Source organism: Prunus dulcis, chromosome 6, assembly GCF_902201215.1.
Source record: "Prunus dulcis chromosome 6, ALMONDv2, whole genome shotgun sequence".
NCBI lineage: Eukaryota > Viridiplantae > Streptophyta > Magnoliopsida > Rosales > Rosaceae > Prunus > Prunus dulcis.
The window spans coordinates 25,460,129-25,478,106 of record NC_047655.1 but is presented as its reverse complement, the minus strand read 5'-3'; the positions used below and the strand labels follow the sequence as shown (position 1 = coordinate 25,478,106).

Sequence of the window (17,978 nt, the reverse complement as noted above, 5' to 3'; positions counted from 1 at the left end):
TAACTTGGACTTATCTGTGTGGGGTTAGTTTTTTGCTTGTCTTATCTGAGATTCATATTTAATATTCGCATGGATAGTATTGTAATTGAAAAATAAAGAATAGCAAATAAATAATAAATAAAAAGGAGAAACATGGGAGCGCCCCAGAAGTGAGGAGGTTTTGAACATCATCTCGCGTTCTGGAGGTTAGTGAGTCAATGGGCCGCCTACCCACGCCACTCCAGTCTCCTCCAATTCGTTTTTCTGTAAGTGGCTTCTTCTCCAATTCGTTTTCTGCATCAGATTTTTCCTCCCCAGAGAACTGAAGATTTTGCTTCTCTTTAATTTTCTACTACAAGAAGGAACCGAGTAAAAGGAATTTTCTACCATCAAATTTGAGCGAGTTAGGTGGTCTCTGTAATTTGAGCAAGTTAGGAATTTTCTACCATCGAATTTGAGGAAGTGAGTCGGAGAATGGTTTTTAAGATTCTCAGTTGCCAAGTGTTGCTGCCTAGGTGTTTGATGAAATGCCAGAACGCGATTTTGGGTCCCTAAATGGAGAGGATCCATCTCAGCTTCGGTAATCCTGCGCCTATTGAGGTAATCAGTACCATTTCTTTTTCATCTTAAATATGTTTATGTTTAGTGCAAAAGAATTAGCACAACTGCTATGATATTATCTAATTTTTGTGTGTTTTAAATTAATTTTCTAATCTCTGGAATGGCCAACTGCGTGGGGGACGGGGGACGGGGGACGGGGGACGGGGGACGGACCCAGGATTCGAATCCCGTAGGGTCATAGTGTAAATGTTCTAAAGAAAATTTAAGAATGGGTTATTTTTCTTATCTATTTTTTCTCTTCCAAATTTTATTTCTTTCTTGAAAAATATACTTTGAATGATTTCAATTTGTCATTTTATATATATATATATATATATATATGTTTTTGAGTGATTTCAATTCGTAAAATTTCAAACCTATGCCAATTAACCAAAAAACAAAAAAACTACAACCACTTAATCAACAAATAAGCAAAAACTTCATCATACATATAAATCATTAATTTCATCCAAGCAATTACAGATTTGATTTCCATTAAATTAAAAACAGCACACATCATCCTTATTTTGATTTTAAGATTTAGAAATAACTTGAAATGAGAAATATCACAATAAGAATAATAGGTGGTGATTGGGGAGCTTGGGGGTTTGGATCTGAGAAAAGAATAATAGCAATTGGAAGATGGGAAGGGTTTTTGGGATGGGAAGGTTGGCTGGGTTGGGTGGTCAGTGGAAGGATACGGAAGACATTTTTATTTTAAAAATTTCCCAGAGCCAAAACGACGTCGTTTGGCCCATAGTGTTTTAAAAAAAAACAAAATGCTTTTTCTTCCTGCTGCAGGAGGCTTTCCTCCCTCTTCCTGTCAGGCAAAACATCAAGCACTTGGAGGGCAATCCAAGGGGTCGCACAGCCAGCTCAAGTGGACTTCCAAGCCTATTTCCATGGCTTCCATGGGGTCGTTTGACCCCCAATGACCCCACTGTGGGTCCGTCAGACTGGGGACATCCTGTCATGGTAAAAATGATTTCTCCACTATCTCACTTGATTCTGACAGGCTTATTTGTGTGTTTTGAAGAATCTTTCACTGCTTCTGTTTATATAAATTGGGTCTTGAGTTATCTCGGGTAAGATTTCTATATAAATAACCTTTGATTCACTTGGTTGTTTTGGCCAATTTGGAGTGTTATTTTTTCTGTAACTTCTTGGTAAGCAGAGCATACAAATGTATTTATTGCCCTGATGTTTTGCGAATTTCACAATGGTTTAAAAGAAAGTAGATGACAGAAATACAGAAGAAAACCAGAATCATACAGAAAAAAAAAAAACAAAAAAAAGAGAGGGAGAAAGTAGACCACTCTGCCTTAATTAAAGGATATATAGTGCCTTCTTTTCTAATAGACTTTTGGTATGAGCTACCTTGAAGAAATTTGTTATGTTTGCCTATTTTGTCATGCTGAAGAAATTTGTACAATTGTTGTTTTAAAGATGGTGATGTTTCACAAAGCTTCTTTAGTTCAACCCTTCTCTAGCAGTCAACACAATATATTGATGGATAGGCATTTAGGATCAGTCAACACAATATATCCTTCAAGTTTGTTGCATTATCTTCAATCATGCTCTCTAATATGTTGTCATGACATCAATGCTTCTACTGTTTGATGTTTTGGAGTGATAGATGAATTGTTGGGTTATCTTCAGTCTTCTGAATTATATTAATGAAAAGGGTCAGGATTATTCACCCCTAATAAATCACACAAGTTGGACGCCATTTTGACGCCCTTGGATGCATAATTTTCAATAGTAAGCCTGAATTTGTAACCAGAAAAAGGGATTTAGACTAACGCTAGTGAAAAGCTTTATGTCTTAGTCTCCTATTCAGTGTAACTAGTTGAGCTAGTGTTAGTAGAGATTCTTTATTCACTTGATTTAGTTGGGTAGCCATCCTCTGGTCATCCAACTATGTTCAAATTGTTCACATGGTCTCCCTAAGATTGTATTTAGGATCGCCAAGCACAATATTTTTCTGTGCCCTTTTAGATTCATATCCTTGTAGGTTTATATTTTTGCTGGCTGCACTATGGCAAGCTCTTGCCGATAAGACAGTATTTACCTGCTGTTTTCTCCTCAGGGTGGCGAGGAGGCAGGGAGGCGGGGGGGCAGTGCAGAGGTGAGGGAATATGATATCTCTCTATTTTTTTGGTTCTGTTAAGGTCTTGATGTTGATGGAGCAAAATGTAACTGAAGATGCCTGAAGAAGTGCCAAGCAAGAACTCAATGCATAGTCTGCACCTGAACTTCAATGCGTATATATATGTGGATGTACATATATGCATGCATATGTTGACTATCATGATGGCGTTGAATATATGAATTGGTAGCTCGAGCATTTACTGTACCACTCAGGAAGTATACTCATGAGGTACTGAATGCTTTCTGATTTTCTTTTTCAGCAGCATTTTTGTTACAAGTTATCCTGATGTTTTGCCAGTAGCCAATGAATTTGTGCAATTTCTGTTGCAGATATTGACTCTTTGGTTAGATGTCACTTGGGGTTTCCCTCCATACTGGGTTTGGAATTGTTACAAAGAAACAAGGTACCATTTAAATTGTTTCCCTCCTTTAAATTATATATGATTATCGTCATAGATTTTGATTCTTAATTAAGGACAGTGTTAATCCATCATTATTGGTGAAACGGCGATTAACCATACGTTTGATTCACAGTGAGGACAACGTCGAGGTAGTCGAGCTATCGTCTGTATGCTTTCTGAATGTGAGAGGACAATTCAAGATGTCAGAGCTCTCAGCAGGAGTTGTTTATGTGGGTGGCCCGAAGAAGTGCCAAGCAAGAACTCCATGCATAGTGTGCACCTGAACTTCAATGCATATATACATATGTGGATGTACATACATGTATGCATATGCTGACTTTCATGATGGTGTTCAATATATGAATTGCTAGCTCGAGTGTTTACTGTACCACTCAGGCTCATGAGGTAATGAATGCTTTCTGATTTTCTTTATCAGCAGCATTTTTGTTACAAGTTATCCTGATGTTTTGCCAGTAGCCAATGAATTTGTGCAATTTCTGTTGCAGATATTGGCCCTTTGGTATAGGACTCCTGTAGTCCTTCTGTGAGCTACACATTACTGTTGGCTGTATATTTGGTACTTATCCGTTTCCTACAGAGTGTGTTTGAACTTCAATATATTGAATTGTACAATTGTGCCGTTGGTTTAACAGTATATTCTGTCTGATTTATAGCTGAACTTGTAACGAAACAAGCACTCTTCTCTGGAGATTCTGAACTGCAGCAGCTCCTACATATATTCAGGTTCAGCAATATGGCATCCACTTCTTCCTTACCCAAAAAGGTGCCGTTTACTTTGTTCTTTGTCATTTGGACTAATTGGAATTCATGGAATTTTTTTTTTCTGTACGTTGATTAGGTGCTCCAAATGAACAAGTGTGGCCAGGTATAAACAAATCATGAACTGGCATGAATACCCCCAGTGGAGCCCTCAAAGTTTGTCCAAGGATGTCCCCAATTTGGATGAGATGGGGTTGGATTTTTTGTTGGTATGTCAGTTTGCTTTACTCAAAGTGGTTGTTTGGTGCTCTGTTATTCTTCGTTGGAGGTAATACCTGCTGTAATTTAAATGTTTATGCTTGCAGCAGCAAATGTTGCAAAATGAGCCTGCAAAACGCATTTCAGCAAAGAAAGCTATGTAACACCCTTACTTTTATTTTTTTTCCTCCAGCAGTTTTGCACTTGTGTTAAATCTTATGATCCGTATTGCTTTTAGCCTAAATTTATAGTCGGCAGTACAGACTCTCAGTTTAAATATCTATTAATTTGAGCTTTGAATATTACTTTTAGGAATATTGGGATTCCAAAAATCTAATGCCAAAATAAATTATTCATTGGGCAAACGACAGTGAAAAATAAAAATACAGCTCCAATTAATTTTTTTCATCAGAGCAGCATCAACTCTCGTTTGATACAATTAACAATGGAGGCTGATCAACTGCATCCATCCTCGGACCCAAAAAAAAAAAAAAAAACTGCATCCATCCTGTCCAAATCCTTGCAGTTACTTGACATCAATCATCATTTTCGCTCCCTTAATACAGTTAGTTTTATTTACAGCTACGAAGTAGATTGTGCCTTGCTGTAGTACCACAAGATCGTTTCCTGATCCGTAAACTCTCGGGGTCCGGTCTAAAGCGATGTTACAGTTCTTATACATTACGCATTGCTATTCTTAAGAGCAACAACTTTTTTTTAAAAATGATTTCTTTATTATCTCAAATTAAGAACAATAATGTTTATATGATTTCTTTATTATCTGAGCTATGAAATTTGATATTATTGATAATGAAGTGATTATGAAAATATTTCAAGAGATGAATGATTGTGAATGTATTGGAATAACATATATGAGTTATTACTAAAGACTTTGTATTATTAGATAAATTTATCTTGTTTTGCGATGATTCTATTATTTGAGGTTGACCCTCCTTGATTAATTTTCTGGCTCTGCCCTTGCTGATAGGTCCCAATCACAAGTGGTTCTGTTCCTGTGGAACCATACCAAGGGAGGAAACTCAAAGAGAACCTTCTTCTGCTGTGTAGTTTGGATAACGGGTGCTTGTTTATAGAAAAATATTCTCTCTTCCGCTCAATATATTATTTGAGAATATCATGGTACGGGTAATGCGTTTCCTCCTCAAATTGAATATATAGAAAACGGAGAACAAAATATGGATTAGAGATGAGAATATACCAACTTTTCGACACACACTTGGAGAAACGACAGGCTTGCTGCGATTCTAATTTGGGTATAATTAGTATGACATTTTCATTAATTTTCTTTTCATTTATTTCCGTTTGTTTTTTATTTAATTTTTTGGTTTTAAAAAGATGATTGATACATGCTGTAAGAAGCAAAGCGAGAAGAAGTTCACTAGCAATGTTGTTTTGTCCACTAGAGGGAAGAATTTTTTGGTTACGCTACGTTACTGTTACTTGTTTTGTTCACTAATATCAAATTAGAGGCTTCAATCATTCACGTAACATCTGAGCATAAATTGTTTTGTTCTTCTTGTCTAAATTGTCGATGGTCAACTTTCTTATAGTATTATGAGTTCCCCATTTGTTAATGCGTTTTCCTACAGGGTCTTTTGGCTGTATAGCTGTTTGATTGGTTCATGAGTTGGCTTTTAATAATCTTGAACACGTCAGAAATCTAGATCATCTGTGGGAATTATAAAATAAAAATTATCAAGCCCCATATGTAAGGCATCGAATTGGAGCTGTCAAGATAAGATACTTGTCCCCAAAACAATATGGACTTTGATCTGACATAGGCCCCTTTGTCCTCTGACTATTTGCTATCGGGCATCAATTATGCTATTCCAAATCCAGTACGTTTAATATGCTGACTGTGTCATTGAGTCATTGGCGTGGCTTGCATTGGTATATGGTTTGAATAGATGAGTTTCTTTGTTTGGATATGTTGATATGCGATTCAAATTGACAGTCTGATAATATAACATGTTAGATTTTTTAAAACCCGAAAATATCACTTAGACACGAATCAAAGGGATGTCCATGGAGGTCTTTAGTTTAATTTGTTGACACTAGTTTTTTTTTAAAGTAATTTGGCCTCCATGATAGGGATGTGGAAATCCTACGCAGAAAACACGCAATGGTGGCAGCTGATTAACTTGGATGTCGAAATCCATTTTGTTATTGTAATGATGACTTTTGGGTTACACAGTTTCATTTGCACTTGGGTCCTTCTGCTTATAATTATCTGATTGAATGTTTATTTAAGATTTTCAAGTCCATAATTGTCCTGCTTACCCTTCAACCACAGCCACAATTTCAAAGCCTCTGCTTTATTAATCTATTAACTATATTATTTAAACCAGTTTATGAATTTTTTGTTGCACCCCCGTGCAGCCAAAACTTGCATAAACCTCCCACCCACCTCACTAGTGATTCTCTCCCAGATATACATGGTGTCGTGACCCCATAGATAAAACAGTTGCATTACATAATATACCAACTTAGCTCTCACTTGGCCTAAATTTTCGACCAAGTTCATTATAGGCTGATTAGTCAGGGCTTCAATTATTGGCTAATCACCTTTTTTAGTGGAGTTGGGACTAAGTGCATGCTTTGCTTTGCTAGATTAACATAAACCCTTTTTTGGTCAATTGCTTTGCTTAATTACTCCACTCCATGGCTTGTTAGGGTTGTTTGGTTGGGAGGCACTTGTAACTAAAGTAAAGAAATTAACTCCTTTTATTGGTTTTCGTAGACTTGTCGTTTTATGTCCAAAGAGAATTCCAATCAAGTACACGCAATGTTGAAACCTACATATCAGAGTCTTTGGAAGTGAAACATCTCTGAATATGACTTTCACCTTCATCTCACTTTCTTTTCGGTGTTTAATGCGAAATATCTTTCGTATGGTTAGACTATAAAGAAAAAGGTGAACCCTAGCTTTCCTCTACATCATAATCCATGGTGCTTTTCTGGACATTTCTATTGGTTTCTCACATCATCATTTATTTGGTTTCTCACATCAGATCACATGCCATTTCAGTTTGTATACACACCTACACATGGGTTTAATTGAACTTTAAACAGAATTATTAGGCTGGTGTCACATCTTTTGGATGCGTCAAGCAAACCATCTATCCTTCCTCCCCACGAAACTAAAAGCACAAAAAAAAAAATCGATGCGTTGAGAGAATAATTGACTAGAAAGTAGACCATAAAAAACCAACGTAGTGAATGAATCGAAGGAATCACTAAAGCAAAGCATGGCACCTTTTTTTGATTAGTGCGCACCTTACCTGATTACCATTTGGCTACCATTTTCATTCCCTAATATGCTTAGGTTTGCAATATTTGTTTGATATTTTCTCCATCATACATTTACCCCAACCAAAAATATTATTTAATTATCTTTCTCAATTATTTAATATTAATATTAAATAATTGAGAGAACCATTTCAATGGCATTCCCCCATGTAAGGAATCATCCAAGGCTCATGTGGGGACTATGATGACTAACAGATACTAAATATAAAAAGATATTTTGAGTTCGATTTCTTTTTTAGAGAAGCATTTTGTTTTACTCTATGTTGTCAAATTAGGATATAAAAATATTTACCAATCAATTAAATTCTTATAATCTAGACTAATTCTAAAATATCTTATCTATTCATGTATAAAAAGTGTTAAGAATTCACGACTCTTTTGAGGACATGTAAGTTCTCAATATCGATATGTAAAATTTAAAATTAACAATTTGACAATATAGTGTGTGATCGATTAAAAATGCATTCAATACAAATATATCTTGAATTTGATCCATTTGGGCTTGAAACAGTTGTTGACAGGACGTGTGTTGCAATGTGATTGAAGAAGGAAAAGCACATCCCCCATATTTTTGCAGAAACAATAAGTGACGTTAGGGTGCAGCATAATTTGAAGATGGAAGACGAGTCATAAAGATGGAAGACGAGTCATAATTGGAATGTGCAGCGGTAAACCGGATAGATTCATCTCACCAAATAACAATACACACAGGGCTTGGTTGGTCTCTCAACTCAAATGGCCATTTACTTATTTTAAGCTTTTCAACTCTTTTTCCTTTTTACCACCATAGGATATTTGTTGTAAAATTTTAAACGCGATTACGAAACTAATTAAGCTAATTAACAACAAACCAACACGTCCAGCTATATAAACCCCTCTCCGCCTTCCCCTCTATTAGCTCCACTACTCTCTCTCTCTCCAACCTTCCCATATTTCTCTGTCTCACAACCAAAACTCCTGCATTTTCGGAATCTTCAGAAACCAACCCACACAGAGGCAGCCAAAAAAATATGCAGGGATTAATAGGGAGAAGAGTATTATCTGGAACAGCACAATCCCTGCTAAGGCAGCGCTGCTTCTCTCAGGTGGCCCAAAGCGAAGTTCTCCCTGACAATGGCGTCGCTACTCCGAAAATGCCCCCCTTCGATTACACCCCTCCTCCCTACACCGGCCCCACTGCCGACGAGATCTTCGCCCAGCGCAAGGAGTATCTTAGCCCTTCGATGTTCTACTTCTACAACAAACCAGTAACCCCTCGCGCACCTGATTCCACCTCCTCGTCCTTCAATTTCATCACATGTTTCACGTGCTTAATGTTTTTTTTTGGGTATTTGCAGCTAAACATAGTGGACGGGAAGAGGCAGTACTTGTTCGACGAAAGCGGGCGGAGGTATTTGGACGGTTTCGGAGGGATTGCTACGGTGAGCTGCGGACACTGCCACCCCGATGTGGTGGAGGCCATAGTCAACCAAACCAAGCGCATCCAACACTCCACCATCCTCTACCTCAATCACGCCATCGGCGATTTCGCTCAGGCGCTCGCCTCCAAGTTGCCCGCCAATCTCAAGGTCCCTACCCAACTCATTCTTTAATCAATCATACTCGATTGATGATCAGACGGTCCACATTTTTTTGATTTTGAATTAAGTGATAATAGCTAAGCAACTTTGTGAAGAATTGTCATTTTCAGTGACGAGTGATGCTATCTTTTGTTGTTATGCGTCGAGAGATCATCATGAATATTTTTTTTTTTTAATTTTTTTAATTTTTTTTGTTAGGTGGTGTTTTTTACAAACTCGGGGACGGAAGCGAACGAGTTGGCGATGTTGATAGCGAGGTTGTACACGGGGAGCCATGACATCATCTCGTTGAGAAACGCTTATCATGGCAACGCAGCTGGCACCATGGGGGCCACCGCTCAGGGCAACTGGAAATTCAATGTCATCCAGGTCATTTTCTTTTACATAAAGTGGTATAAGAATGTGGTATATAAATATGATAAAAATAGCATTACTCTATCATATTTTTTACTACTTCACTCTCAATATTTTTCTTTTTCTAAAGAAAGAAATTTTATTTATTTATAAAATAAGTTTTAATTAGCTGAAACGTTTAAGTTAACTAGAGTTACAGTCCTGATCTCTTGGATTACAGGGGTCCAAGAGATTTGTGGTCACTCACCGTTTGAGGTAAATTCAACTGTTCACTCACTCTTGCACTCCTTTTAAAAAACTTTTTTGAACTATTGAATTAATATCCAACAGTAGGTGACCACAATCTCTTGGACTCCTGTGGTCTAAGAGATTGGAACTGACTAGAATTAACTTTTTTTTTATATAAAAATACGATAGAATTTTATTAGATAAGTAAGAAAAAAAAGTTACAAATGACCGACGTCATCCAATAAGAATATAGCAACCAGAGTAAAACTTCCCCATTCATATCTAGCATTATTTTTGCTTTAGATATAATTTAACTTGGTCAATTGTATTAATTGATTAGAGCACCATTAGTGATGCTAATTGATGAGAGGTTAAAGTTTGTGACAATTTAATTTAGTAGCTCCATTCTATGAATCTACACATGGTCTTGTGGAATACAGCATGAAAATAATAACAATGTATTTTCATTGATGATCAGGTATAAGGTAAAGAGCCCCATGATATGATAGGATATATATGGACAGCACCTAATGTCAGCCGAATTGGATACTTTAATCATACCCAAATTGAACCCACTACTATATAAAATTAATAGGGCCAAACGATAAGGATGTCCAAATCAATGCTTTATGAAAATAAAATATTTTCCTCTATTATTATTATTATTTTATTTTGGGATGGGGCAGGCTTAGATCATTTGGGGTCAATTTCTATACTGAGAAAAGAGTGGACCGCCCATAAGCCAATCGTTTTTCAACTACATACTGGTGAATGAAAAACGTGACACATACTTACATTTTATTTAATATCATGTTAAATTATGGCACATATTTATAGGATCTGATTTAATAGCAAAAACGTAACTCTATTATTGACACACCAAAATAATTTATTAGGATGTCCAAAGAGAGAGTTAGGTGTTGAAACCAAAACTCAATAATTTGTTAGATTAAGTGAGAGAAGGAGACATACGCAAGGTTGGTGTGCATTCTCAAACCTCTTTTGCTTCTCCAACAAAGATATTAGATGCCTTTTTTTTTAAGACCTCAAGTTCAGTGAAGTTCTATTTCTGAGACGTGCTGTTGTATTTTTCTCTTGCAATTGTATGGAGTTTGCTAACATTCAAATTATGTTGGTTTGACCTACAGAGCGGAGTTCATCATGCCGTAAACCCGGACCCATACAGAGGAGTTTTTGGTGCAGATGGAGAGAAGTATGCCAATGATGTTCAAGATCTCATAGACTTTGGAACCTCAGGTCATGTTGCTGGTTTTATGTGTGAAGCCATACAGGTATGTCATCCCCTTCTTACTCAAATTATCACTAACCATTTTATTATTACTTGATGCTCTCCTTCCGTACCCTTCTTAACTTCTTATTTATGGAACAGGGCTCTCCTTCCATGCCCTTCTTAACTTCTTATTTATGGAACAGGGAGTAGGTGGAATTGTAGAATTGGCTCAAGGTTACTTGCCAGCCGTTTATAATAGTGTGAAGAAAGCAGGCGGCCTTTTCATTGCTGATGAGGTCCAGTGTGGTTTTGCTCGCACAGGAAGCAACTTCTGGGGATTTGAGGGCCATGGTGTTGTGCCTGACATTGTAACAATGGCCAAGGTTAACCAACTTAATCTCATCATTCTTTTCTTCCACCCCAAGCAATATAATATCTTGCCTATGCTTATTTGAGCTGTATGGTATCAGAAGCCCTTTGTCTTTGTTTGACTTGTTCTTTCTCTGGCTTCTGCAGGGTATTGGAAATGGCATTCCTCTTGGTGCTGTTGTAACCACTCCTGAGGTTGCAGAGGTCCTGACTCGCCGCAATTACTTCAACACCTTCGGTGGGAATCCAGTATGTACAGCCGCGGGACTTGCTGTTCTAAAAGTGATTGAGAAAGAAAAGCTTCAGGATAATGCTTTCGTCGTGGGATCATATCTGAAAGAAAGACTCAATGCCCTCAAGGATAAATATGAACGTAAACTCTCTTACTACTGCTTTTCTGTTTATGCATTAAGCAATATTTGGCTCTAGAGTTGGAATATATATCACAAATTATCTTTATCTCAACCTCTGGCGACCGTTGCTTACCCAGTTATTGGGGATGTGAGGGGAAGGGGATTAATGCTTGGAGTTGAACTAGTCACTGATCGTGAGCTGAAGACACCTGCAAAGGCTGAAACTGTACATATAATGGAAAAGATGAAAGGTGTGTTACTTTGTGTTAACTTCTCAACCCAACACCTCCTCCTCAGTGCTTTAATGTTATATGATCTACTAATTCATCTTTACTTTGTTTTTGGTTTTATTATAAGATTTGGGAGTGTTGATTGGCAAAGGCGGCTTCTATGGAAATGTTTTCAGAATCACACCTCCCCTGTGCTTCACCAAGGATGATGCAGGTATAGCTCTTTTTCAACCAGCTTTCTTCTTCTTCTTTTTGTCCTACCAGTTCTAGTACCAATTGGGTTGCGTTTTTTTTTTTTTTTTGCTGCAGATTTTCTTGTGGATGCAATGGACTACACAATGTCTAAGATTTGAAGCCTCAAGTCTAATTGTACATAAGGTGTCTAATTATCGTTCACGAATTGGTCTAAGCACCGTCGTACTTTTATCTTCTGAAAAGAAAAAAAATTATCAATATATATAGGTTTGTGCTTCAATAATTCACTGTGATCCTGAAAAACGAAGGGTCAACAACTCGTTGTCTCTCACTCAGCAGATACCCTTGCTATGTTTACTTCTTGTGATCTTATAAATATTTTATGGGTGTCTCTCTCTGTTTGAATATTATGCATATGTTACAATTTTAGCTTATGTAAATTGCGTCACCAATTTTCGAAGTTTTGAGATTTGTATTTACTATCAAATTAAAATGTTTAAATTTAAAAAAAAAACAAAGAAATTATTAAAAAAACTTGTGATTGAAACTTTTACTCTGATGCAAGCTTCGCACATACAGGTTTCCAAAATGAATAATGTTAGTGAATGACTCTCTTTAGAGATGCGGTCAAGAGAATAGTATTTTCAAATCCAATTTCAATTATGCAAATACGAGCTTAGATAACTATGTTGATATTGAAATTAAAGACAATTGCCTGACCCTTTCCGTCGGCCAAGGGGCAACCATGGTGCATCAACGCCGAAGTTTTTGTAGATTTTAACTTTGCTGTTAATCATTATCAGAAGAAGAAGAAACAAAACTGATATGAGCTTGGGACTAAAATATATTCATCTTCCCGCTGTACTTGAAAATGAAATGGAAACTCCAAAAACAATTAGACAAAATTGTGTGAAGGCTGGCTCTCCAAGGGGAACCATTGAAATCAACAACCAAAGCGTTGACATCATATTTTATTTTGGATTTGTGATCCCTCATGATCTTTATCCATAGCTGACTTGTATAAGGTGGTGCAATTACTAATTTGCCTTGTATATAACGGCAGTTTTTTCCTAAAGTTTCCGTTGCAAACAAGGAGCAAGTAGTTGACTATGGTATGCTATAAAAGTCCATTGCCGTAAGTTCGTTCAATTCCTGTTTTGTACAACCATGGCATGCACTTCATTATCAATTCCTACCTCTCCGGCTAACTCAACCAAAAGAACAAACCCCATCTTCAAAGACCATGTTCCTATCCGCAGGTCTTGTTCAGATCATAACCATCTTTGTTCTTACACCAATCGTATTCGTGCCGCATCATCAACACAACCAAACAACAGCCGTTCCATAGGAATTTTCCCTTTTAAAATTTCAAGTTCCATTCTCCCAAATTGTCTTGGCTCATTTTTGTTTGGTCCGTATAAGCCTATGGACATGGTGGAAAAGAACATGAACATGAATATGGTGGAGAAGTCTGGGGAGAGTACTGGTAATGAAGGAGAGGAGATAAAGAGAGCTAATTGGGGGAGAGGCTTGTGGAACTCAGAAGTAAGTGGAGGAATATATGGCAGCAAAAACAGGTTGAGGATGAGGAGGAAGACAACAATAATGGAGAGGAGGGTTGTTGTGTAGAGGGTTGTAGTTTAGAAGAAAAGAATGGAGAAATGGGATACAAATCATATGATCCTGAATCTTTCTCAAGATTTTTGGTTAGAGTTCCATGGTCTGAAACCAAGCTATTTTCTAAACTAGCTTTCTTGTGCAACATGGTTTATGTGATACCAGAGATCAAGGTATGTTTGACTATTTTTAGCATATATAGATTTACAGTTATAGTTTATAGCCAGACAAAAGTTTAGGTATTTCTAGCATGAGAAGTAAATTCACACTACAATGCGCAGGGCGAGGTTTTGAAGAGATACTATGACCTACAATATGTAACATCTTCATTCGAAAAGAAAGCCGAGGCAGCTGCTTACATGGCAGCTCCAACAATGACAGTAGTGGTAGCAGCAAGCGAAAGTGAAAAACATGAAACAACGAAGGACTTTCGAGCAGGCCAGCATTCCTCACCATGTGAATGGTTTGTTTGTGATGACTCTAGTACTTTTACTCGCTGCTTTGTGGTTCAGGTAACTTCTAGTAAGTCATTAACGGATCTGCCTTTGTAGAATTCACATGGCACATTAATCTCGTTTGTTTTTCACCCAATAAGATATTTGTGCAATTCTTGACTTGCAGGGACTAGACTCCCATGCATCTTGGCAGGCATACCTCTTATTCGAACCGACTAAATTTGAGGTAAAGCATAGAGATTGGTGTTATTAGATACATAACCCTTGTTTTGAAAGGGAAGAAAATAAGAAATTAGCCATCGATAATCTAGGCCTAGCTAATAACATCCTTGTGTAGGGGACAAATGTACTTGTTCACAGAGGAATCTATGAAGCATCAGAGGCAATATTGTACGAGCAATCAGAAATTTTAGACCACTTAGAAAGAAAGGGGGAGCAAGAGAAGTTTCAATTTACAGGCCATTGCATTGGAGGAAGCATTGCTCTTCTAGTCCACTTGATGCTACTGACTAGGAACCTTCTCAAGCCCTCCACTCTTCGGCCAGCTGTCACGTTCGGCTCACCATTTGTGTTCTGCAAAGGGCACAAAATACTTGAGCAGCTGAGTTTGGATGAGAGTGATCACATCCATTGTGTGATGATGCATAGAGATATTGTCCCTAGAGCGTTCTCTTCCAACTACAATAACCAAGTGATTACACTCCTAAGGCGTTTAAATGGTTCATTTCAAACACACCCTTGTCTAATTAAAAGTGTAAGTACCATCCCTAAAATTCATAAAACATCCAAAAAAACACTTATATTGGTTAATTTGGATTTAAAACATGAGCTGTCACTGCTTCTAATGTCTTTTTTTCTTGTGCAGAAACGTTTGTACTCGCCAATGGGCAATCTATTCATTCTCCAACCTGATGAAAAGTCATCTCCTCCACACCCTCTGCTCCCTCCAGGGAGTGCCCTCTATGTTTTGAACAAAACACAGTGTGGGTCCTCTTCAGGTGTCTTGATGGCCTTCTTGAATTCCCCACATCCACTAGAAACCTTTAGTGACCCTGCAGCTTATGGTTCAGAAGGTACAATCTTACGGGACCATGACTCTTGCAACTATCTAAAGGCTATGAATATGGTTCTAAGGCAACACACAAGGATGGTTGCGAGGAAAGTGAGGAAGCAAAGGAATCTCTTGTGGCCGATCCTTACTTCACCATCTCCACACTCATGGAATGATGAAGATAAAAGTGACCTGCAGAGAACCAAATTGGTAACACGGGAATGATACTGATAGGAACTTAATTGTTTTTTTTCTTTCGATTTCTGACGTATAAATGTAGAGGATGTTCTCAAGAAATTTATGACTTGCTGATTCTCTCCGTTTTAAACAACCACCAAATCCGGTTCATGAGATATTATTAATATATAGATTCTAATCTATTCACATTAGTTATTGATTAAGTTTACAATCATTTAACCAATAAAATCGTTACAATATGATAAATATGATTTTTTTTTTTTTTGGACGAATTACAATAAGATTTAATCTTGATATAGCTAGCAATATTAAAATAATTAGTCCCGATCTCTTGGACCACAGGAGTTTAAGAGATTGTGGTCACTCACCGTTGGATATTAATCAAATGGTTTTAACAAGTTTCTTAAAAAGAGAGCAAGAGTGAGTGAACAGTTGAATTTACATCCAATGGTAAGTGACCACAAATCTCTTGGATCCCTGTAATCCAAGAGATCAAAACTTTTAGTTGGATATTAATCAAATAGTTTTAAAAAGTTTCTTAAAAAGAGTGCAAGAGTGAGTGAACCGTTGAATTTACATCCAATAGTGAGTGACCACAAATCTCTTGGACCCCTGTAGTCCAAGATATCAGAACTTTTAAAATGATATCATTGTTAAAAAGGTAATGTCAATTTGTTCAATCTGGACATAATTTTAGACAGTCCTGATCTCTTGGACTACAGGAGTCCAAGAGATTTGTGGTCACTCACCGTTGGATGTAAATTCAACGATTCACTCACTCTTGCACTCCTTTTAAGAAACTTTTTTGAACCATTGGATTAATATCCAACGGTGGGTGACCACAATCTCTTAAACTCCTGTGGTCCAAGAGATCGGGATTGTAATTTTAGAATACTTTAATTTGGGAAAACCCAATTAGTCGAATTCTATATAAATAGTGATTGGTTTTGATAGTGAATCTCTCTTAATCTCCTCCAACCTAATAAAATTACTTGATTTAATTAAGGGAGATTCACTATTATACCCAATATAGGGGCCCAAATTATAAAAATACCTTATATGAAATGGACTTTAGAAACACACTCAAAACTCATTTACAACATAACAAAAAAGCTTTTAACTTCTTATAAATTACAAAATTGCTGTCAATTTCTTAAAACAAGCCCAATCCCAAAATCTCATTAAAATATCCAAAACACTCAATAGGCATCAAAGTAATTTAATAATCAATATTAAATTCAATAAGGTCAGCTGTCATTTTCTGGGTTTTTTTTTGGGTTTGTTTATAGAAATTCAATTGTATAGGGTTTATTTATAATATTAGTGCTAAGAATGGATATATCACTAAATATCTCTATAAATAATTGTCCTACGTTTCCTAAACCCGCAACCAAAAACTCCAATCATGTTGCTCGATTTTTGGAAGTTGAATTTTGTTGGAGAACAAACAAGTCTTTATGGTGGGTTCAGCTCCCCCATAGAAGCTCAAACTTTATGGTGTGTTGAAATACAGATGTTATATCACATGTACTCAAGATGTTTATAACAACCAATACTTGAACCTCCACAAGAATCAATAGGAGAATTATCATTTAAAAGAAAATGTATTACAATAAACAATTGGCCTTCAAAATAACTTTAATGTTGTTTGACCTTCAAAATAACTAATTGACTCCAATATCTTATGGTAGTTGGTCAGAACAAATGAATATACATGCTTAGATATTAAGCATATCACTCGTCCCAAATGAGCATAATTTAAACATGTGAAGTAATTTTGTATTTTGCAAGTTTATATATTGTTGTTTGATTAAGAGATATGGTAGTTACAGTAGTTTCAAATTTAAACAGCAAATGTGCTTGAATAACGTGATCATATTTTCTGCTGAAATATCTAATTCACGACTGATACATGACATAAATTAGTTGATTTGGCTCATACATAGAAAACTTGTTCTACAAAATTGTAGCATGTAACCTGTGTGCAATTTCAAAAATTCCAAGTGAAATTTTAAACAAACTAGTAGATCCAATTTAACCTTTTTTCTTTTTGTTCAATAGGATTGGATTTGATGTTTGAAAAACTAGTAGATCCAAAATGGTACCATCTGTTGTCGGCTTTTAAGGATTGAAAAACCTACTAAAAACAAACCATCCACTCGCATATCATTGAGAGATTTGAATCCAAGTCAAAGCAAACCCAAACGACCAGAACAACTCAAAGCAGAAACTCAAACAAAGTATTTAAAACCAATCTAATTCGACCTTGACTTAGGTTGTGAAGCATTAAACTCAAGTGTAATTGATATTCTAAAATATTCTGAAAATATAGTAATAGGTTTTAAATAATGAATACTCTTCAAATTACATAAAAATTTAGAGCCACTTTTTATAAGGGAAGCATAAATTCATCATCCTCGAGTTTTTTTTTTTTTTTTTAAAATTAAAGAGAGAAATAAAATCATTGAAGAAACATTGGAACATAGATTACAAACACCAACAATTGACTTAATTATATATATATATATATAATTATAAAAAATAAAATAAAAAAAAACAAGTGAGTCCTAAGAGTGGCCTCATTAAAACCTCGCTATAAAAAACACCTAAAGAAGGAAATTCTTGTTGAGAAAAAAGACAGGGATATGTCGAACTCTCTTATATATGAAAGTACTTAT

General features: G+C 36.4%; 1 protein-coding gene, 1 long non-coding RNA gene and 1 pseudogene across 11 annotated transcripts; all 3 read left to right on the top strand.

The window, feature by feature from the left end:
* The first annotated feature begins 109 nt into the window (after positions 1 to 109).
* On the top strand, positions 110 to 5,618 carry LOC117630722. Of its 10 annotated transcripts, none has more exons than XR_004586246.1 (9): positions 110 to 579; positions 2,669 to 2,959; positions 3,061 to 3,134; positions 3,265 to 3,536; positions 3,638 to 3,708; positions 3,806 to 3,875; positions 3,991 to 4,120; positions 4,220 to 4,269; positions 5,098 to 5,618. It is a non-coding gene; the product is annotated as an uncharacterized LOC117630722 (long non-coding RNA). The 10 variants fall into 10 exon arrangements; XR_004586243.1 differs by having other exon boundaries at positions 4,217 to 4,269; XR_004586244.1 differs by having other exon boundaries at positions 110 to 245; positions 495 to 579; positions 3,991 to 5,618.
* Positions 5,619 to 8,296: 2,678 nt separating this feature from the next.
* Positions 8,297 to 12,413, top strand: LOC117631023 (alanine--glyoxylate aminotransferase 2 homolog 2, mitochondrial-like). The gene is made up of 9 exons (XM_034363941.1): positions 8,297 to 8,686; positions 8,777 to 9,007; positions 9,218 to 9,388; positions 10,750 to 10,893; positions 11,036 to 11,215; positions 11,349 to 11,574; positions 11,692 to 11,805; positions 11,912 to 11,998; positions 12,094 to 12,413. The coding sequence occupies exons 1-9, from the start codon at positions 8,450 to 8,452 to the stop codon at positions 12,135 to 12,137; spliced, it is 1,434 nt and encodes a 477-aa protein (XP_034219832.1). The 5' UTR covers positions 8,297 to 8,449; the 3' UTR covers positions 12,138 to 12,413.
* Positions 12,414 to 12,766: 353 nt separating this feature from the next.
* LOC117631896 lies at positions 12,767 to 15,375 on the top strand (annotated as a pseudogene).
* The last annotated feature ends 2,603 nt before the right edge of the window (positions 15,376 to 17,978 follow it).